The sequence below is a fragment of the Condylura cristata genome, unplaced genomic scaffold, assembly GCF_000260355.1.
Source record: "Condylura cristata isolate star-nosed mole 26May11 unplaced genomic scaffold, ConCri1.0 scaffold00009, whole genome shotgun sequence".
Taxonomy (NCBI): domain Eukaryota; kingdom Metazoa; phylum Chordata; class Mammalia; order Eulipotyphla; family Talpidae; genus Condylura; species Condylura cristata.
Window position 1 is genome coordinate 29178571 of NW_004567110.1, and position 22558 is coordinate 29201128.

The following is a 22558-nucleotide window of genomic DNA, read 5'->3' on the forward strand; positions in this document are numbered from 1 at the left end:
GAGACAACCCTCTATACTGTACATAGCTCCAGGTCCTCTGGTGGGGCCCCTTTCTCAGGACTCAGGGGGCACAGGGGAGGCTGGAGAGCAGCACAGCCACCTAGTCCTGCACCCCAGAGCCCGGGGAGCACACACTTTCGGCTGGTGGGATGATAACCAATTGTGACTTGCACCTACAGTTCTGTTTTTATGAATGTTGCAACAAATGCCTCCTTCCTTTCAAAATCATTACTTTAGGACGGAAGGGGAACATGTGTAGAGCAGGGGTTCTAAAGCAGAGTTCAAGGCTGGAATTTGAGGCCTGTGAAGCCCCAGATATGACAGACGTGTGTGTGTGTGTATTCTGGAAAAAGGTCTGCAGCTCAGGGACAGCGCAGTGCCAGCCACATCCAGGTACTCAGTGACACCTGCAGTGCAGATGTAGATGAGTCCCCAGGGAATTCAAAGAGATTTGCCTATGAGCTCTCAAGGTGAAAGAAAATATACAACCTTGGGTGAAATATCTATTTTTAGGGAGCTGGTTGCATAAGATTACATTTTCTGAACCTAAAATAATTTGTTTGATGTCTTATTTAGGCAAGATAAGGCCAATATGTGAAGTTTTGAAGATCTACTTTAAATGCATTCAGGTGATTTAGCCACTTGGATTAGAAATCAAGTAAAAATAAGACATGCAGTCTCTATATAAGACACTTATCGCTAAACTTCTATCCAAATCAGGCTCTTTGTCTACAGATATCCTCTCCTGTTCATAACACTGAGGAGACGGCTGGCTTTGCAGTTGCTCCTGGAGGCTGACAAGATGAGACACATTCAGGGACACATTTGACTTGCATCAGCAAAGAGGAACATAAAGATGCATGAAAAAATAAGCCACAATCCCTTCAAATCCTGTTACAGTTAGAATCAGAAGTCTAAGAAACAGGCAAGTGGGGGTAAACAGACCACATGATCGAAAATTTAAGTTATCACCAGTACTTTGTGTATGTGTGTGTGTGTGTGTCTATGTGGCAAAGAATATGAATAAAAAAATTTTTTATTAGGGTCACCAGTAAGTAAAAAGCTTTATTCAAAATTTTACCATAGAGTGCTAAGCAAAACGGATACAGTGATATATAGAAATGGATTTTTAAAAACACAGTTTGAATGTACAAAGGGGTCACTCACCAAAAACCATTCGCCATAAGGCTGGATGAGGCCGGGTAAACGGACCTGCGGAAACAATGCTGGGTGGTTAGCACAGGTGGCTCAGCCTGCCGCTGATCTCCACAGAGAGAAACAATCACTGGAATCACTGGGGGTGGCGGGCCAGAGGGAAAAGGGGGCTGTATTTTACATAAATATCTTGAGGTCTAAGTCTATTGGTTATCATGTGGAAATATTTTATCCATATGATAACCAATATCTTCACAACTGTAACAGGCACCCAACAGAGTTCTTTGGTTTGTGTTTTTTTTTTTAAGTTTTATCTTTAGAACTCAGACCAAAATTTCCCATGGAAACCATTGTTCTAAGTGTAAATAAATTCAGCTATCCTTTAAGTGTATCTGAAACATACTACACTTTAACAAGTGAAATCTTGAGGAGGTGGAGCGGAAGAGGGGAGGCGGGGGAGAGAGGAGGTGTAAAAGAGGAGAGTATATGTGAGACAGAAAGAGAGAGAGAGAGAGAGAGAGAGAGAGAGAGAGAGAGAGAGAAGGACAGACAGAGACTAACTCTGAAAGAGAGATACTGTGTTCTGGAAATAAGTAGGAGGGGAGTGAAACAAGAGGACGGCCCTTGGCACATGAGAATAGGCCAGAACAGTCAGTCACCTTTGATCATGACCTGTGGTTGGAACAAAATACCTTCCAATGGCGACTGAGTTTAGATTCACAGATGTCGTTCCACTCCACAATGGAAACCAAAGTTTCAAAGGATGAACAAGCTCTAAATATAAGTGATGACCTAACCCTTTCTCTTTTATCTTAATTCATTAAAAAATATATATAGAGAGAGAAGAAGCAAACAAGCAAACAAGCAAGCAAGTTGGGCTTTAATCTACTCAATGAATTTAACCAGCAGCTGAAAGGTTTAAGTAGCAAACACTGAACACTGCTCGAGGGGGCACCTGACCTATCTGAGGCTGCCCACACCTTGGAACCAGAGCCGCAGAACTTGTTGCTCAACCTTCAAGGGCCTGGCCCTTCAGACTTGACCTCCAGCTACTGAGGGCCAAGAAAGCACACAGAGCCTTCTTCCTCCTCCCTCAGCTTCCCACCCCTGGTCCCCCCCAGCAGGGGACCAGTATAGGGGTAGTGGCACTGGTGCTGGTGGCAGTGGCAGCCCATTAAGAAGTGTCAAAGGCACAGACTACAGAAAATGCTCACTGGGGTCTCCTCATTAGACTGACCCTGGGGGACCCGGCAGCTCCTGCTCCCAGCTTAGCCTGGGAGCTAGCTTCATTGCTCTCCTTGCTTCTGCAAGCCAGACAATATCCTTGAACAGGTTTTTAATCAGCAGAGTCAGCTTCTACTGCTTGCAATCTGGAATCCTGCCTGAAGCAAACATATTGTAATTTTTATTCTGGAACTCATTCTAAAATCGCCCTTGTCTTCCTAAAAAGACTACACTGAAACATGGTTTATATGCTTTCTTTTGGTGAATCAAGTCCATATGTAGGAGAGCAGATACCAGTACCCACTCCCCACACACACACCATCACTGCCCCCCCCCAAACCCCCACTGAAATCTTTTCAATTCCTAAGTTTAGATGGTAGAAAGTGAGTTAGGTTCATCAGGGACTCTTGCTTTATACAAATTAATTTGGTTTCTGAGTTTTAAGTGATAAGTAGTGGGAAGTCAGACAGCGTGGGGTGATATCTAAAAGTGTATCCAAATCTGTTTAATTTCTCAATTTTCAGAGCAAAGGCTCAGAAAGGTGAGGATATTTACATACTTTTTTTTTTCTATCAACTGCTTCCCTCTCAGAAAAGCTCAATGAAACACAGAAACTAGAATCCCCTTTCAGGTAACATAACATGGTTAATTTTCTCTAAGTCATTAGAAAACGTATGGCTAAAACTGTTGTCTTTAAGTAATCTTCATTTACAAAAGCGCTTCTTCACTGAATCTTGGTTCATGGTTCCTGCCTGGTCATCACGAATGACAGCTGTACTACTCTGGCCTAGTTACAAGTATCACTTCATCCAGACTACATAATTAACCTTTCAGACACAACATGGGACCCCTGTATTCTTATAAAGGTGTTGGCAATTCAATCAAATTCTATTATTTGACTTCATGCCAAATCAACACTTAAAATCATGTAAATAATTTAATTCCAAAGAGCAGCCATAACTCTAATTTACGATAACTATCAGCAAGTTCCTGAGCACTTACTGGGGGCAGGTGAAACCCATACAGCTCTCTGTTCTCCTGAGCGGGGAGGGTGCTACCATCAGTCCTGCTTGACAGATGACCTTGGTGGCGTGTGGAACTCGCCCTGGATCACAGCTCACAGGACTCTACCTCCAGTCAGTCATCAGAGTCCACACTGTGACCAGGTGAAATCCTGGGAGTACAGCCCTCCCTGGTGGCACAGTGGGTTAGGATGCAGCATGTAAGCTAGCTGCAGCTGCTTCAGTGCCAAATTCAATCCCCAGCCCTGGAGGTGATCCACTTGGCGCAGCAGACCTCTCTTGACCAGCCCGCTACTCCCCTCAGCAGTGGATTCAGTAGCTCTACCTGTTCTGCTTCCCACTCTGTCTCTGGTGAATCCTCTCAGGGTCCCTGCACCTCTGGCCTGCACCCCAGTTCTGTATGCATAAATAAATAAATCTTAAAAAAAATCCTGGGAGTACAAGGTTTCACCCTCTGTTAAGAGCCCACTCAGGAAAAGGGAGGGGAGAGAGGCTTAAGGACTTGAGGTAGGAGTGAATCCTGGTCAGGGGACGAAGGGGAAGGGAGAAGCAAGCGAGGAGTGACTGGTGATTATACTTTCTGCAATATGGACTGGACAACAAGGTCGGGGAAATGGGAAGGATGAGGGAAAGAGTAGGAAAAACTGATGAAAATTCCCTAACACAGACAAGTAGAAAGGCCTCCAAAGTGTGGACATGTGATTAAGAGTAGCCTATGGCAAAAAAGTTCAGCCCTTCCTTATCTGACCCAGAGGGGAATAAGTAAGAGGATGGCTGGCTGAAGAATCTGGGATTGACAAAGCCTTGCAGACCCAGACCTAACGTTTAACTACTTCAGCTTTCTCTATCAGATTGTGGTTGCTGTGTGTAGCTACAGGACCTCGAAAGAATTTTCATTTTATGGAAGTGCAATTTTTTTTTTTAAAGATTTATTTATTTATGCATATACAGGCCAGAGGTGCAGGGGCAGTGAGAGGATTCACCAGAGACAGAGTGGGGAGCAGAACAGGCAGATCAACAAAGTACTGCTGAGAGGAGCAGTGGGCCTTCAGGAGAGGTCTGCTGGCCATGTGGTCACCTTGGGGGCAGGCAGGGATCAAACTAATGCGGAAGTGGCTTTAGCTTCTTAGTGCTGTGCTTTAACCCATTGCACCACCAGGGAGGACCCGCAGTTTGGTTTTTTAAACCCTTATCTTGACCTATCCCTATTGACTTTTCTTCTTTTCTCTGTATTTCCCACTTAAAACATCAAAATATGACATTACAGTATTTCTGGAAAAAAGACTTCTTAAAAATGCCCTTTCAGCTTTGCAAATTGAAATGCATTTTGATCTGAAAAAGGCTTAAGAAATCCAATGGGTTTCAGAAGAGATAGACCAAAAACCTACAGCTCTTCTTCACCTGGATGTTGTCAACACAATAGCAGCTTTCTCAAGCTCACTAGGAAGTGATGCACCAGGCAGGATCAATGGGCTGAGCATAGTAGAGTAGAAAGATGTCAAGAACCTGGTCTTCACATGTCCCTGAGCTGCTCAATTAGCCAAGCCTGAACCACCATCTCTCCTCAGGACTTCCTGTCATGTAAGAGAGGACACATTATCCATGTTTCTTAAACTGTCCTGAAATGGGTCCTCTAGTTTTTAAACCTGAAAGCATCCTGACTGCTGGAGACAGTCAAGGGCCTTCTTTGTAATTTCAGATCTGTACAAAAAGAATCTCAGGGCCCCTTCCTATGGCAGTTGACCAGTTCTACCAACAGACACACACACACACACACACACACACACACACACACACACACACACACAGAGGCAGCCTATGTGAAATAACACAGGAAACAAAGGGACAACAAAAGTCAGGCCTTGACTCAAATGTGCAGGACCTTTTACTAGGTCAAGGATAAATGCATCTGTGTTTCCCAACTAGAACCGTTCTGGGAATGCCAGAAACTGCCAGCACTCCTCCAAAACTGCCTTTCAAGGAGATGAGAAATTTTGGGCTCTGTTTCTCCCTCCCATTCATTTTCATTAATTAATTTGATACCATGTGCCAAGGGTGGGGAGAATGGAAATTAGATGACAAGAGTGGGGCAAGAATAGACAAGTATCCACCTCCCAGAGCAGCAGCCACCAGCACTGAAGCTCCTGGAAAGCTGGGAAGTCCGAGTGCTGGCTCTGAAGGGGACGGCTACACCGCTTGGCACCTTTTCCCTGCCACATGGCCCTGAGAGTTCCACATCCTCTCCACTGGCACCTCCCAAAGCTACCCCTAATTTTGAGATATTCAATATTAACAATCCTTAATGTGGAAAATGTATAGTTTTACTGGTGTTATGTAAAGGGTAACTAAATGAATGTTTAAAAGAACAGGGCAGACGTACTATGTTGCTTGCTATATACGCATCTCTTTCAGAGAATCCCTCTAAGTACTTGCTACCCCGCCAGTCATGTCCTCATCCTTCTTACACAGGATACTGAACTGCCACTCTGCTGTTCTATATCTACCAGAAACCTTGTTTGGGGCATGTCTGCCTACAGGTGAGTGTGTGCAGGGCCCCCTCGGCGGGTGGAGGAAAGGTAAGGCAGGATGGTTCAGATCATCTGCTCGCTCCTGCAGGGCACAGACAGCACTTGGGACACAAAGGAGAATGGGCACAAAACCACCAATCAGCTTCTGCAGGACCCAAAGCACACTGGGTACCTGCTTCAGAAAGAGAAAAGCCAGAGACAGAGGGAAAGGAGAGAAGCAGAGAAAGACAGAGCACACAGGCTAGAGATCAAACACCTCACAAGAGACCTAATAGGGGATGTGACCAGTGCCATGCGGAGTAAAGAAAAACACAAGGGGGAGGGGGCCCTAACTAGGGTGACAGCAGGTAGCTGGATTTTCTCATGGGAACTGATGACCACAGGTTTCAGCTTTCTCAGCTGTCAACCCAGCAGGCTAAGCTAGGTGAGCACAGGCACCTCCCTCCTTTGTGGGTATCACGAAGTTTACACGGTCAATCTAAGAAAATCTAAGAAAAGCATACAACAAACTTAGCCTTTATCTTTCCTAAAAGAAAACAAAAGAGCAGTCCCATCATGAGAGGTGTCTTATCTGAACAGGTTAAGAAGACGGGACTTTGGCCCTCCCTCGTGGGGCAGCGGGTTGAAGCACAGCACTGAGAATCTGAAGCCGCTTCCGCATGAGTTAGATTCCCGCCTGCCCCGGAGGTGACCACATGGCGTGGCAGACCTCTCCTGACCCGCCAGCCCGCTGCTCCCCTCAGCAGTGTACTTCGTCAATCTGCCTGTTCTATTCCCCAGTCTGTCTCTGGTGAAGCCTCTCGCCGCCCCTGAGTCTCTGGCCTGTACCCCAGTTCTGTATGCACAAATAAATAAATCTTTAAAAAAAAAAAAAAAAAAAAAGACGGGACTTTAGTAAGAGACAGGAAAAACCAGCAAAAATCACACAAAATGTTATACCCAACAAATTTAATCCCCCAATCGTCAACTTTGGCGTCTTAAAAAATGTATCTGCTGGCCCTCCCTGGTGGCGCAGCACTGAGAAGCTGAAGCCACTTCCGCATGAGTTCGATCCCCGCCTGAGTTCGATCCCCGCCTGCCCCGGAGGAGACCACATGGCACGGCAGACCTCTCCTGACCCGCCTGCTGCTCCCCTCAGCAGTGTACTTCGTCGATCTGCCTGTTCTGCTCCCCACTCTGTCCCTGGTGAATCCTCTCACCCTCCACATCTCTGGCCTGTACCCCAGTTCTGTATGAATAAATAAATAAATCTTTAAAAAAAAATGTTCACTGAAGAGATGGCTGTAAAATCATGGGTACCAAGAGACTGATCTTCTAGGAACTTAGATTTATAAAATGGCTTTGGCCTTAGAAATGTCAACATTTAAAAAAAAATAGCAAAAAAAAAAAAAATCACTTAAGAGTGAAAAGGAATCTGTGAAAGCAGAGCAACCAACGGACACATAGTCAGGGAAAGCTGAAGACTCAGAGGATAGGCCTGATACCTTTGAACTCATCAGTTTCTTGAGCACATATTCTGCTCCAATTGACTGACATAAATGGGACAGAGGACTTAAAAGAAATAGGAACAGAGAGCACAAACCAATAATTATCATAGTATCAACTGATGACTGGAAAGCAAGCAGCAAACCTTCACAGGACACAGAAGGTTGAATGACTCAGGGCAGGTTGGAAATCAACACCCCCTGTAAGGTGACTTTTCACATTTTGGGGGGCTCCGATGGTGGTCAGAGATCAGCCATATGCTGGTGTCTGATTTTAGATGAAGCTCACCCCATGCCTTAATTTGGGTTCTATTCTTCTGCCACCTTTGTGTGAAAAGGTCAGTTTCCAGAGTGTTAAATGCTTTACAGCTAAATGGCCATTTAGCCTGCACTACAATATGGCATCCGTGAAAGAAAGGATAAGCTATCTAATTTCTAAGGCCTCCCTAATAAAAAAATTGAGATTTTTGCTTGTTGAAAATGGGAGGGGAAAGAAAACTGACAAGTAGCAAAAAGTTGATATGCAAGACTTTCCTATAAAGCAAATTCTTTTTTTTTTGGAAGGGTGGGGAGAACAGGGAGTCAATAAATATCTACTTTGCATTATCAAATGTAGACAAATGTACTCAAATAACAGCCTTCATAACTACAGCTACATGAGAAGAAAAGATCTTAACTTCAATCTAAGAGCTAAGAAGATGAATCAATAGCAGGGTCAACAGCCCTTCATCCCATGATCTACCTGTATCGTGAACTTCGTGTCTCACACCAGTAATTACAAATTATCAGAACTCTCAATCACTGGGGAAAGACTAACCAATGTCTGTCACATCTGCATAAAGTATCTATGTGTAAGATTGAACATTTGCACTCCCCTATAATCCACATGTTGAAACACTAATCCCTAAAGGGAAGACTGACAGGCTTCTCACACCTTACAAGACAGAGTAGAAAGCCACTTGGTGGTGAGCATTTACTATTACTAATAAAGGGAAAGAAGTACTCTGAAGACAGTATCAACCTGGCTGTCATTTCCATCAGACCCCCAGAATGCATGGGCCATGGAGCAAGGTTTTGCAGCTGCCTCCACCTTGGATTCAGAGAGCAAAAACTACATCTGACAGAGCTATAAAAACAGGACCTATTGGAGTTGGGGATTCAGCTCTTGCTGGGCAGAGCTGTGGAGGTGGTCTATGGCTCCAGCGCCTCTGGGCAGGGCTTAGAGCCAAAGATTGCCTTCCTAGGTTTTGGGCTTGCCTGAGGCGCAAGGCGAGCCTTCCATCTTTTGTTTCTCCCTTTCAGAATGAGAATGTCTAAGATGTGCCTGAGCCAATGCTGTATTTTGTAAGCACATAATGTTTGGTTTCACAGGTTTCCAGATGGAGAGGAATTTTGCCTCAGGATGAATCTTCTGTTCCTTAAATCGCCCACTCTGATGAGATTCTGTTATAGCAGCCTGTACTTGGAAGGCAGGTTTTCTTATCTTGAAAGGCTTTCACAAAAAAACTATTTTATCTACAAAAGGGAAAGGTTGGAGAATTAAATCCAGCTCCTAAATAAGTTAGTTATCTAGGGCAATTCATTCCCTGAGGGGTACAGTCATGGTTTTACTGGTAGTATTATTATGCTACCAGGGAAAGTCACATCCTGCTAAGATAAGCAAAACACAGAAGAAAATGTCACTGCCACCATCTTGGGAAATGTGAAGGCGTTGCCACCTGAGACACTGTGATTTTATAATAAGAATTAGATATTCATTCTACTCCCATCTCGGGCAAGAGACTCACAACTCAGAATCTCCTAAGTGAAGAGAGCCTAAAGGTGCTTTTTATTATGTTAATGATGGCTTGGGAAAGTAAGGAAGGATGAGGGTTGGTAGCAGGGGAGTCAGTCTTGAGATCAGAGGGTTGGAACTTTCAGTCCTGGTGGAGAGTGCAAAAGATTTAGTTCAATTCCAGTGACCAATGATTTAATCAGTCATGTCTATGTCATGCATGAGTCTAGGAAAAACAAAAAGCACAAGGATCACAGTGTTTCTAGGTTGGCGGATGTGTAGAGACCCTGGTGCCTGTGGAGGAATCTCCTTACCCCTCCTCCGCATCTGGCTATGATGACTATCCTCTGTAATAAACTGGGAATCTAGTTAGTATGCTGGCCCCTGAGTTCTACAAGCTACTCTATCAAATTAATCAAATCCAAAGAGGGGGGTCATGGGAACCCCTGATTTATATAGTCAGCCAATCAGAAGTGAAGGGGACAACCTGGACTTGTGATTAGCATCTGAAGTGGAGAGAGGTCTTGTGAGACTGAGCCCTTAACCTGTAGAATCTGATGCTATTCTGGGTAGGTGGTGCCAGTACAGATTTGAATCATCATTTGGTTGGGAATTGCTTGTGTGGAAAAACCCCTAAACACCCCTCTCCCCCACACTGGATTTGGCATTAGAATCCCATTACCCTGGTACATTTCCAGGTAGCAGTTCTTAATATTCATTAATGAACTCATTTACTATAGAAAATGGATGAGAGGTAGGGTAGAAATACATCTTAAAGCATATTTAAAACCTGAGTATCAGGGCCCATGGAACATAACTCACAAGAAAGACTGAAGACATCTCCAAAATACCCTAAGTGTAAAACAAAGGATACAAAAATTAAGCATTTAGAAATAGTTAACTGAGAGAAGTAGAGAATATTCCAGAGAGAAAGTACTGAAGAGGAAGAAAAAGAAAGCATCCTATAAGAGACAATTCAGAGCAAAGGTATGAATCTTAAGTATGGCAGAATATTAACTTTGATTTTTAAATAGAGGTTTTGCCTCCCTCTATCATCATGTTGGGGAGGCAGAGGAGAAGATTCATAACTGCCTTTCAATCTCATGAAAATTCATATCCCAAATTCATAATAAGCAAAGTTACTACAATAAAACATCACTCAGGACAACAAATTACATAATACTCCCTACAGAATCAGGCCTATCTTTAGCAAAACGGTGTTACTGAGCAGTAATAGAGTATTTATGACTCAGCTGGTAATACAAAAATAGCTACGAGAACAGCTGACATTCATTGAGAGCTCACAACTTGTCAGTCACTGTTCAGAGAACTTAACATGCATTAGTTTAGTTTATATTATAAAAATACTCTAACCTGCTCTCCATTTATATGTATTAGAGAAAATGCAGCAATCATAAAGATGCTTTCAGATGCATAAGGTGTAACAGGATCATCCCCAGAAAAAGGGGAGTTCCCCTTTCCCTGCCTGGTAACAAGGGGTCTTCCCCAGGGCCACAGAGCTAGGTAATGGCAGCATGGGTGGTCTGCTCCACAATCTGTGCCCCTAACTATCCTATAACACTGATTATTTTTTTAACCCACCTTTTAATTTCATCTTCCAGACAATACACTTCAAAAATACCAAAAGGGTACGAGGCACAGGAAAAATATGATAGAGCGTAGCATCACTTACCATTGGGAAAAGCTAATACACTGATGATAAGAAAGAAGAAAATAACAGAGAGGATACCCCTCCAGATGTTGTCTTCTGGGACAGAGTCATCCCTGAAAACAGAAAAATAGCATTGAGTATTCATTTTCAGATCTAAACAGTCAACCTAGAAGGAATATGAGTTGCATGTTCTAAACCTGGAGGATTGCTATTTACTTATTTTGCTGACTCAAGTCAGTGCACAGACTATGTGATATTCACTATCATTTCCTAAAATACCCATCTATCTCATAATTAAATACAGTTCTTACCAAAAAAGCAATCAGCAACCAGATGCGCCTACATTCTACTGAAACAGGATTTCAAAGTCATTATTCTTTTTTTACAATAATACCCAGGATTTCAAAAGTTAAGATTTACTTTGAAGGAATGCTTTTGTTTGTAAGAACAACAGAAGATGATCTTCATTATGATCATATAGACTGTGGCAAAGAAATGTTTGGGTTCAGAAAAAAAGCTAAGGGTAAGAGGAAGAAGTATAATGCATGAGATTATATAATTACACCTTAAAATGGGTAGCCAGCTATCTAAAGGATGAATGCTAAGAAAGTATTAGTAAGAAATATTAAAAGCAGAATCACAGGAAAAAATACAAGATTTAAAATCACAACAGAAGCAAAAGAATCAAAAGAAAGGGGATGAGTTTCCTCCCCCTTGAGGCTGGTCATTTCTAATTGATTACTCTATCTCGTCCACACTCCAGCAACTGAAATAATTCCCTTTGTTAGTTTATAATTTATCTATCTTGCACACAGCAAGAAAGCTTCTAAAGGCAGGGCATTAGTTGCTTATATGCTCAATGCCAGGAATCTAATAGATACTCAACAGATATAGATTAGGGAGGAAATTTATTGTATAAAATCATGTACAACTTCCCAAGTGGACATTTTCTTAACATTAACAGTGAAGAGTTAAGAAGAGAAAAGAGCAGAGATATAAAGGCTAAGATTTTCTGAATTATTGATAATTACAGAGAAGCTTAGGAGATGGAAGTCTATCATTTCAGTCTAAAAAAGTGCAGGATGAGTGGACAGAAATATGAGATGGAACAAAATGGAAGGAGATTAGTTTAGAAATAATGACACTAGTATCAATACATTTTAAAATTATAAAGAAATTGAGTTTATATGAAAAAGAATTGCAGTGAAAGAGCTTTCAAAAGACAAATATTAAATTAAGATTAAACATTATTGAAGGAAAAATAACTGGTAAAATAAGTCTTAGAACAAAATCAAATTTGCTTAGAAAAAAACTCTGAAGCATCAGAATACATGAAGAGTACAGAATAAAACTATAATGAATTACTACATTAAGGAATAGGTCCTGGGGTATTATTTCAAATACAGAAGTTAACTTAAGTATCAATTTCTGTTTATGGTGCTGAATTTCTGCACTCTGTTAAACAATTTCCAGACTTAGGACTGGGTTGAATGTAAGGTTCTGAAATAAGGGATCATCTGGATAATGTTTCGGAGCATCATATGATGAAACCACCCCACCACCACATCTGGATAAATAATGTTAATTAGAAATTCATGGATCTGATTACAAAAACTTTAGACTCAGATTGACTTCTTGTAGCAAAGTGAAATCATGTTTTAATAGGTATTAACATTTTAACATCTGCCCAGAGGTTATGAATATGGCCCTAAAAATACCAGCCTGATCACTTCCAGGATACTCGTGATGCCCTTTGGCTTAAGCAGGAAAGCTGCTTCTCCAACACCAGCTTTTAGGGAAGAATAGTTACACACAGGTGGGTGGGACACAATATTCTTAGACTAACATTATACTACTGATATTGGTAAGGATGGCAACAGTAATAATTGCTTTCATTTACCAAGTATTTACTGTGTGCTAGGCACTGAACAAGCAGTTTATAAACATTTCTCTGTCACAACTCATTTGCAAAATGGTAAGTTGTCAACCACATGTTACAAATGAGGCTGTGAAGGCTCAGAGGGTTATACAATTCACCCTGTAAGAAGTCAGTATTCATCTAGTTTGCTAGATGATGGTCTTTCCCCCACGCTATTGCACCTCATGGAAAAAAAATTACCTGTCCTCCAAAATCAATCTAATGTTCAAAGAACAAGGAGCTTGACAGGGCACACAATTTAAAAATTACAAAATAAAAGCAAGACTGAAATGAGTAACCATTGCCTGGCAGAAGAAAGTTGAGTCCTGAACTCATACTTTATACCAAAATACATTGTCGATAATTCAAAGAATTAAAATGTAGAAAACAAACGCAAAAACATAGAAGAAATGATGGGAGAAATAAAAAAAAAAGATGATATAACAATTTAAGTGGGGAAGGTCTTGCAAAGTATAACACAAAACCCATAAATCATAAAAGTAAACAGTCATAAATTTACATGGCAAAGTAGTCAAAAATCAAAGAAAAAGCAGTTAACTTGTAAAAAATATTTGGAATTTGTATTAAGCTTAAAGTTTAATTTCCCAAATACACAAAGCTCTCCTCCCAAAATCACTTAACAAAAAGGACAAGAACTGGACAAAGAAAAAGAGAAAAATGGGCAAAGGATGTGAAGAGACAATTCACAAAGAAATCCACTGACTCCCACTCAAGTAAAAAAGAGGCTAAAGATGGTAAGCACGAGTTGAAGTAACACCAAGAGACCAGTTTTAGTCTACCTTATGACAAAGGCAAAAATCTAACAAGTGAGCTGGAAAGGATATAAAAAGACAAATAGGTCTTTTCCTACACGGTGACAGTAAACATTTAAACCACCTTAATGGAAGGCATTTCAGGGACTATTTAGTTTCCAAGGGCATATGCCCTGTGACGTGGCAATCCCACATGAGAATTTGTCCCACAGATGTCCCCTCATTTATATATATAACAGTGACATGGTTCAGTGCACCAAGAGCAAATTCGGATGCCTGTCTCAAAAATGGGACACTAGTCTGCTATAAAAAAGAATGAAGCTTTTTATGAATTAACAGAAAAAGAGTAATCTAAGAGATATAATGAAGTAAATAAAGCAAAGCAAGCTGCAGACCAGTGGGTACATAGTAAGCAAAAACAGAAAGGACACACAAAAAGAAGTGTGAGTGTATAACTTCCAACTTGTCTTTTAGCTGCATTCAATCTCTCTGGAAGTCTACCCAAGAAAGAACGAGGGACACCAGCTTTCTCCAAAGGAAAAAGAAACTTGGGAAGAAAGACTTTTCACCATATACTTCTATGGTACAGCTCAGATTAAGTACTGTGGATATATTCTTTCAAAAAAAAAAATTAAGTTTTAACTAAATAAATGGCTATGGTAACAGTAAATTAGGCACTACTGAAATCACCTGCTAGTCACAATGTTTGAAAACATACCTTACCATTAAATCTATAGAAACTTGAGATCAGTAATAAACAGATATAAAACCAATGAAACCAGGGTGTTGTAAATTTAGAGCGACTTTATTAGATAAAGAGGAACAAATGGATGACCTCGTTTCAGGAGAAAAATGAAGATGAATTCAATAGCCTGAATAAAATAGCAGTGGGCCTGAAAAGTTGGCAGTTTTCTATGTCTAATTAGAAAAAAATGATCAAAAATGGACAGTGAAGTCACTAGATAAAAGGAAAATACACAGTACAAGAAAATCAACTTCTGTGATCAAAGATTAAAGTGTGGGTAGATGAGCTAGGGAGGAAATTTCAATTTTATCAGACTAGTGGCCCCAGCTTCACACGAGTACCTTGAGAGTGGAGAGGGCATTCCCAGGGCACCTAGAAGAGTCCTTTACACGAAATGGGCACAGAAAGAACTGACCACATGGCTGACGAGGCTGCCCAACTCCCCTAGCCCCGCTACCTCCTGACAGCTTCACCACAAAAGGCCATTCGTTAAAGCCTGGTCTGAGTTCATTCTAACGTCCTATAATCCAGAGTCTTAACCATATGCTGAGGTAGACAGACATTTTCCATAATTAATCTTGCAAACAATTTGGCTGCTAGAGCTACTAGAGCACAGCAGTGATTCCAGAAACTCCAAATTAGGAAATAAGAATGAGCTGTCTATATCTGCACTTTGCTCAGAAAGCTAGTTGTTTTGCCTGTTAGCTCTCTTAACCTTCAAAATACCCTAATGGGAGTCAATTATCATAATCTGCATTTTACTGAAGGGGCCTGGCTCCAAAGTCCAAGTTTTCTACTCTTTAGGAGGCATATTGGTGCAGAGACTAGGAGTCCAGGCTTGCGGCCAGACTGCCTGGGCCAAAATTCTGATTTATCAGCCTATGTGACCTTGAGCAGATAACTTACTTCTCTGTGCCCTGGTTTCCTCCCCAGGCCAAGAAGGATAATAGTTCCACCTCTTAGAGTGGTTGTGTGGATGAAATGACAACATAGGCAAGTATAAAACAATGCCTGGCATAGAGGAAGGATCAGTTTTTTTAGTTCATATTGTTTGAATGTTTTTCATTTATGTCCATGTGCACCTTCGTCTAAGTTAACACTTACCAGCCTGTTGTTAGGTACTGGGGGTTAGGGAGGTGGCAGAGCAGACAGGCTTGCTTCTTATTCATGAATCACAATGACAAAGAGACATAATAAGATAGTGTCTCAGTATAGCTTTGGGCTGAGAAAAATGTATTTTTTATTTGCTAGAACATTCTCCCATGAACCTGACCAACCAAAAATATAAATAAATAAAATAACTAGTTCCTGTTTGCAGGGTTGTGCCACTTCCTAAAGGCTTTGGAGGGGGCGATGCAGTTTCCGATTCTCAGGGAAAATCGTTACTTGCAGTCTGGGCTGCCCAGAACCTCATCTCAACTATGTAGGGCCTCATGCTTCTCACTCAACTAAGACATTTTGCTTTACAGCAACTAAAAATAAAGAACTGTGATATTATGACAGCTCCCTGACTTCTTTCCTAGGTTTCCTGCAGCTCTGAATGATAAATGTCTCAATCTCTAGGGCTCTGAACTTTCCCGGCTGGCATTTGATTGAACTGTTGCAGTTTTGGGGAGGAATAGTATCTTTATTTGAAGGATGAGGAAAACAAAGCTCTTGCTTTATCTTGGATCCCAGTTACACACAAACAGAAGCAGAGTAGTAGGTACCAGGCCTTCTTGAATGCTGACTCTGGTCAAAATATCACACTAATGACTAAGCTCAGGGCAGCATGGTTCTTTTCTCCATCTTAAATTTAGAGGTGCGCCTGGAACTATTGGGTGTGCCTGACCATGTACAGTGAAAATACTGAATGGACAGATTACTATAATTGTAATATAAGTTAAGCTCCAGAGGGCACAGCAACCATCTCATTTCTCCCAGATCAGTCCAGTGCCCTCTGCAAATGACTGGCACACAACAGGCATTCAATGTAGTGGGGTACCCGAATGAGCCAGATCCTGCAGCTGAACAAGCCCTAAGGTCCCAGTAACATGAGGGTCAATGGGAGCCTAAGCCCACGGGTTTCTGTCTTCACTGCTTCTGTGCTAAGTGACCAAACATGCATTCAAAATTCATCTCTTTCTGTTGGACAGTCTCAACTGGTATAGGAACTGCTTACAGGAGGCAGAATGTCCTTAAAAAAAAAAGGGAAAGTGTAAAGATAGTCTTGAGTTAAAAGAAAAAAATGTTTACGCTCAGAAAAAAAAGTGTTACACTCAGTGTTGGACTCCAATTCTGTGTTTAATATCTGTCTACAGACACTGGGTGAAAAGATTTGGGGAAACTGAAGCAAACTCCATCCACTTACACAATCTTCATATGAGGCGTTTTGATGGGGCCAAGCAGATACTAAAGTCTAGCTTTTATCATGATGCCTAAGCTGATTGTCCCAGCTTCTCCTTCTCCTCCCATCTTCTCCTTCAGTTCTTTCTCATGCATCCTTTACACCAAGATGCATAAATAGGGTCATGTAGATGAGGCTGGTCACTATTTTATTTTAAAGATTTATTTATTTGTGTATATAAGAACTGGGGTACAGGCCAGAGGTACAGGGGTGAGGCCAGAGGTACAGGGGTGAAAGGATTCACCAGAGACAAAGGGGAGCAGAACAGGTGGATCTACTGAAAGACACTGCTGAGGGAGCAGTGGGCAAGACAGGTGAGATCTGCCCCATCATGTGGGTTATCTCCTTGGCTGGGAATCGAACTCATGCTGCAGTGGCTGGCCATAGCTTGACAGAGCTGTGTTTTTAACCCCTGCACCACCAGGGAAGCCCAGCTAGTCTCACTATTTAAGGATATTTTCTTCCAGGAAAGGGACCCAGGTTATAAGATGGACTGATGTGATCTAGCTTTGTATTATTTTGCAGACTACATTCATATCATTGTATAGAAAGTAAAGAGAGAGCTGATATACAGCTAAAATAACAACTACAGAAAAGTGCCATTTTTAAAAGTTTCTATTGGATGAATTATTTCTTCTATCAATTCATGCAGTATTTACTGGTGTATATCCTAAGATGACTAAGATATCTGGCCTGAAGACATTGTTATAGACACAATTATCATAATGACACACATAGTAATAAAAAGTATATGGTAATGTATAAACATTTCTTTCTCTGTGCTTCCCGGAACAATCAAGAAAGGTATTATGGAAAGGGACCATTCAGGTGGGCTGTGAAGGTGCCATGGGCTCCTGGGTAACCAGGAGGTATCAAGTAGGAGATACTCTTAGTCACAGCAAACTGGCAGCCTGGCACTGAGTGTGGGGCTGGATGAGCTATCTGGACCTGTTCAGGAGGAAGTGGGGATTGGAGGGGTGCTGAGTGAGGAAGGAGGCTTAAGCCCGGAGAAGCAGGCCTCCTCTGTAGTGAAAGACCTTCGAATCCAGCTAGCACTTTCCTAAATATGATGAGGACGCAGTGACAGATGACAAGCTGGAGACATAGGATCATGATTTTGTCTTTAAAGTCAAGAGGGCAGCAGCATGGAAGATAAATTCCAAGGAGATAAGTCAAGACCTGGAAGCCAAAGGGCTGGAGGTTTGCTGAGCTAAGACCAGATATGGGAAGAGAAGAACAGTTCTGAATGCTATAAAGGTCCAGTTAGACCTGGGAGATAAACTAGGTGGGAACCTGAGCTGGTTGGAATACAAACTGCTGAATTATTGAACTGAATAAACAGGCTGCCAGGAAAGGGCTCAGGAAACAGTTCCCAAAGCTTTCTGGATTCATTGAGACTGAGTACCTGTTAATTTCCCTACAGAAATTTGGATTACAGAGATTATATCACAAGAGAAATTATATGAGATAAAGCATCAGCTAAACCAAAGAAATATTGGAGCCATGCAGGTGCCTACTTACTACAGAAGACCCCAAAGAAATATAGGACATACTTTCCCCTTCAAAAAGTTTCAAAGCTTATTCAAATCCAATAAACAATGACATTAAGTAGGAAGTGGAGGGAAATTCAGGTCACTATTAATTAGACATCTGTAGAGGAGCCGCCTAACTAACACGGGGCTCTTTGTCCCCCTCCAGGGTTGGTCTGCCCCCAGTATGCAGTTGCTTTGGAAGATCACTTAACTATAGTTGGTGTCAGGGGAGAAGCACATCCAGGCCGCTTGTGATTGGAAGAAACAGAACATGATGTATATAGAGGAAACAGGACTGAGACAACTGAATTGGCAGAATCAGGAGACATTTTCTAATGGGAATTGATAGGGTCTAAAGGGAAAGAAAGGAAGGAAGGCTAGCAAGTATCCAGGAGGGAGATGCCACACAAGCTTGGAACTAGGGCTCAGGGACATGATGAAGACCTGGCGCTCCAAAGCCACTATGGGAAATGAAGTAAAAATAACTACTAATAAATAAAACTAGGGAAATAAAGGGTGTCCATTTGTCTGCTCTCACCTGCCTCCTTGACCTGTATCAGGGAATCCAGCATAGACAAGTTGATGATCACTTAGGTACAAGCTGCAAGAGGCAATGTGCTATAATCAAAGAGATGATTTTTGTTGCACAAGTGCTACTGCGAGGCTGGGTCCAATGCTGGATTGCCAGGTGCCTCTCAGGGAGAGTGAAAGCTGCTATGTGATTTAGTAGATTCTGGGGTTCACAAATCTAAAGTTTGAGTTTTTGAAACCAAGGCCATTTCCAAGTTTACCAACTTCTAAATGTAGATTAAATATGAGGTAACTTCAGCAATGATTATACCCTGAGCTTAAGACAAAGGTTTTCCATGCCCCACTTTAGCGGAACAAACTTGTAAGATATATGCCATAGAATTTAATTTATAAAAAAATCTTATTTTATAATGTGGCAATCTTAGACAGAAAGACTCAAGAGCATCTGGCTTTATTTTTAACAATAATGATAGCAATAGGAGATTTCAACACTATACCTTAACTGTGAGTTGGTTTAGTTATGACTTAATAACAGAACTACTTGACTAATCCACACCTAATCCTTCAAAATCCTAAATTTTCGCTATGTTTCTACAGCATGTGATATGACCCAGGCAGTTTCTTCACATGTTGGCAATACAACTCCATGGAGGATTTGTATCTCCTGTTCTTTGAAAAGCACACTTGAAGACTATCTTGAGGTTTACTAAAAAAATTGTACTGACTCATCGTCAAATTAAAATTGTCCTGTTTAAAAAAAAAAATTGTCCTGTTTTAATTATTACAAAATGGCACAGAAATAATTTTCATTCCTTTCAATCTTTATGTAGGAAAACAGAGCTATCACTGTAATGTTCTAATAAAGGGTCAAAAATTATGATAAAAAATGAGTGAGATAAAGTACTAATTGTATTAATGGTGCTTATGATTTTATATAAGGTGAAATTTATTATTAGTTTGTTTTTTAATGTGTCATTTACCTATGAAATTAGTGGAATAGTATCACTTTTGGAAAAAGTCAAAGCTTCAGATTATACTTTTTAAATTACTTTTGACAAGCTGTTAAAATTCCTATCTCTTTTTTACATTTTTACTGCTGATACTCATTGACTGCTATTTCAAAATAGGCTGTAAAAGGGAAATTCCAGAAGTATGTGACTTTTCTCTGTATTACAAAAGAGGAAGAAAGTTCTATTCTGGAAGGGCCTAGAATAATATTAAAGATGAAAGGGTGGAACAAACTGCTCACTCCTGCTTCTCATTATTTAAAATAAAATATCATACTTTTCCTACTCCAAAAAGAACTCTTTCACTAATTTCATCATTGCCAAGCCACCTGTGAGACCAAATTAAACTGAAGTTAATATGAAACATCCATGTTATTCAAGCAAAGCATTCTAATGCCCTTATTCTTTTTCTCAATTAGAATATATTATACTCACTCAATGACAAATATAATTTGGAAGACAGAAGCATACAATGAGATGATAAAGTAATAACAAGAACTAATGTTGATTGAACACTATTTGTTATATGCTGAGTTAAACACAGGTTATTTAAAAAAAAAAGAATTGAACCCTCATTGACAGACTTTCTATGAGGCATTATTAGCAAAATTAAGTGGGCACATAGCCATTCCTGGTAAAATCAAATGAGATGATGAAGTATTAAAGGGTAACTATAATTAAGGAAGAGAGAGATTTGTCTCCAAAATCAGAATGGTCTGATCTATCTTCTCCCCACTACATGGCATTAGCAGAAGATAATAGTGGTAGCTATATCCCTTAACTACTAAAAGTAATTGTTACATAAGCTTTATGCCTTTAGGTAGACTGATGCAAAAAGATACACACCAATAAGAACTAAGAGTCAAATGGATTATGGAGGTAAAGAACAGGTATGATATGGGAGATACTATTAGCTTGATGAAAATCTAGAAAACTGCAGTGATTCCCAAGGGAGGTGCCACTGGTACTTGTGCGTATGCACAGCAAGCATGTGTATAGGGCAAATTCTTTCTTTGTTGTGACATTTTGCATCTATAACCTCCACCAACTACCTATCAGAACACAACACCCAGTGTTGTGACCACCAATTATACCCTTGTACAATTTTTGCTGACCTGGACTAAGAACCAATGGATAAAAATACTGGGAAAAATGTAACTGACATTAAGAGTGCATCAGGCACCAGGTGGGTTATTCTGCTAGGTGCATTCGCACACGTGTTAAAAGGGTGGAGGAAACACTGTTTAATCTTCAAAACCCCATAAGTTAATACATATTTTATCTCCATTTTGCAGATATGGATCCTGGGGTTCAGAAAAAGGGAAAGGTTGGGTAAATTAACCAAGGACACACAGTTGGTTTTGAAAGCAACAGTCTGGCTCTAAAATTGCACTTCTCTGGTTTGGCCTTTTAAGTCATAATCGTATGATAAGCATGTCTTTCCATTCTCTGAAGAGGTTCACTCAGAAAACAAACCTTTCTATGTAGGAACAACCAAGCATGTGGATAGTTATGAACCAGAGAAGAATTAGTTTTCTGGGTTGGGTTTGGGTCACCATGTGACTGTTAAGACTTGGGCTAGGTCATTCCTATGCACAGGTATATATAGACACTGGAATTGCTTTGAGCATTCTCTGTGTGTTGTGTGTTTCATTTAATGGGATAAGAGATTTTTGTTCCATTGTGTGAAATCTATAGCTTTATTTAACACTTCCAGGGCTTTTGTTATACATGGATCATGTTCCAATTGCTTGAGAATTTCTCATTTCAGCATGTATGGGGGTGTTGAATGGGGCAGATGTGGTAGGCAACTATTAGCTATGTTGGAAGGAGACAGGTCTACTGTGAGGTGTGGTTAGAGCCTTCTGTGTTGTGGTGGAGCTGGTGGTGTTTGAGGTTGGGGGATGGGTTATGCAAGGTGCATTTGGGAGGTGCTGCATGGAAAAGCCTGTGGACACACCTCACATTGGGGGAGAGGGTGGTGTTGAATGCTGTAGGAGTTCCATGGGAAGGGGATCTAGGCAGTGTCCTGGGCCTGTGTATGGTGCCCGAGCACGCTGTGGGCTGAGGTGTTTTCAGCGTTTAGTGCTGTGTGCTGAGAGTGGTGCATAGGAGAGATGATTCATGCGGTGTGCTGGGTAGGAACGAGGGACAGAGGGGAGGGGGCCCGTGTCGTGATGTGATGGTGTATGTGCAGTGAAAATGGGGGAGGGGGAAAGGGGAGAGAGAGGGATGGCGGATCAGATCATTCCAGGCGACCTGTGAGTATTCCTGATATGGCCCCAGGCGTCATACGGGAAAGAGGTATGGGGGGTGGGGAGGTAGGTAGGGGGTGAGCACCGACAGGAGCTGTAGGGGAGGAAGCTGGAAGTGCTATGAGACATGGTACCAGTGGAGGAGCTGCGTGGGCGACAAGTCTGCGTGTGTGTGTGTGTGTGTGTGTGTGCGCGCCAGTCCTCTTCCTCATCCCAGAACCACACCGGGCCATGTTCCCAGCCAACACCTCCCACCCTCCCCTTTCCTCCGCCCAAGGGCGCGCCCCCAGCCCGCGCGGCCGGGCCCCTCACCTGGTGAAGGCAAAGTACATGAGGCTGACGATGGTGAAACTGAGCAGGGTAATGGTATGTGGCCGGTAGAAGAAGTCGATGGTGATGTCCTCCACTTGCTGCTCGTTGATCATCCGGAAATGCATCTTGTAGTTCACATCATCTTTGCTCAGGGTCCGGCTCCCCACGCAAGATGCCATGGCCCGCCTCCCCGTCCTGCGGCGGCGGCGGCGGCCCCGGCCCTAAAGGCTGGGACCCCGG

At 41.7% G+C, this 22558-nt stretch overlaps 1 protein-coding gene across 2 annotated transcripts in view; it reads right to left on the reverse strand.

Annotated features, from left to right (window-relative positions):
* PTDSS1 (phosphatidylserine synthase 1) overlaps nucleotides 1–22558 on the reverse strand; it is a 51079-nt gene extending 28521 nt beyond the window's left edge. The window contains exons 1-3 of one of the 2 annotated variants that reach the window (XM_004679710.2): nucleotides 22319–22558; nucleotides 10881–10972; nucleotides 1168–1212 (exon numbers count right to left, since the gene is read on the reverse strand). In XM_004679710.2, coding sequence (XP_004679767.1) covers nucleotides 1168–1212; nucleotides 10881–10972; nucleotides 22319–22497 — 316 coding nt within the window. In that variant the 5' untranslated portion in view covers nucleotides 22498–22558. The remainder of the gene's footprint in view (nucleotides 1–1167; nucleotides 1213–10880; nucleotides 10973–22318) is intronic. The other variant, XM_012723074.1, reaches the window with a different exon arrangement.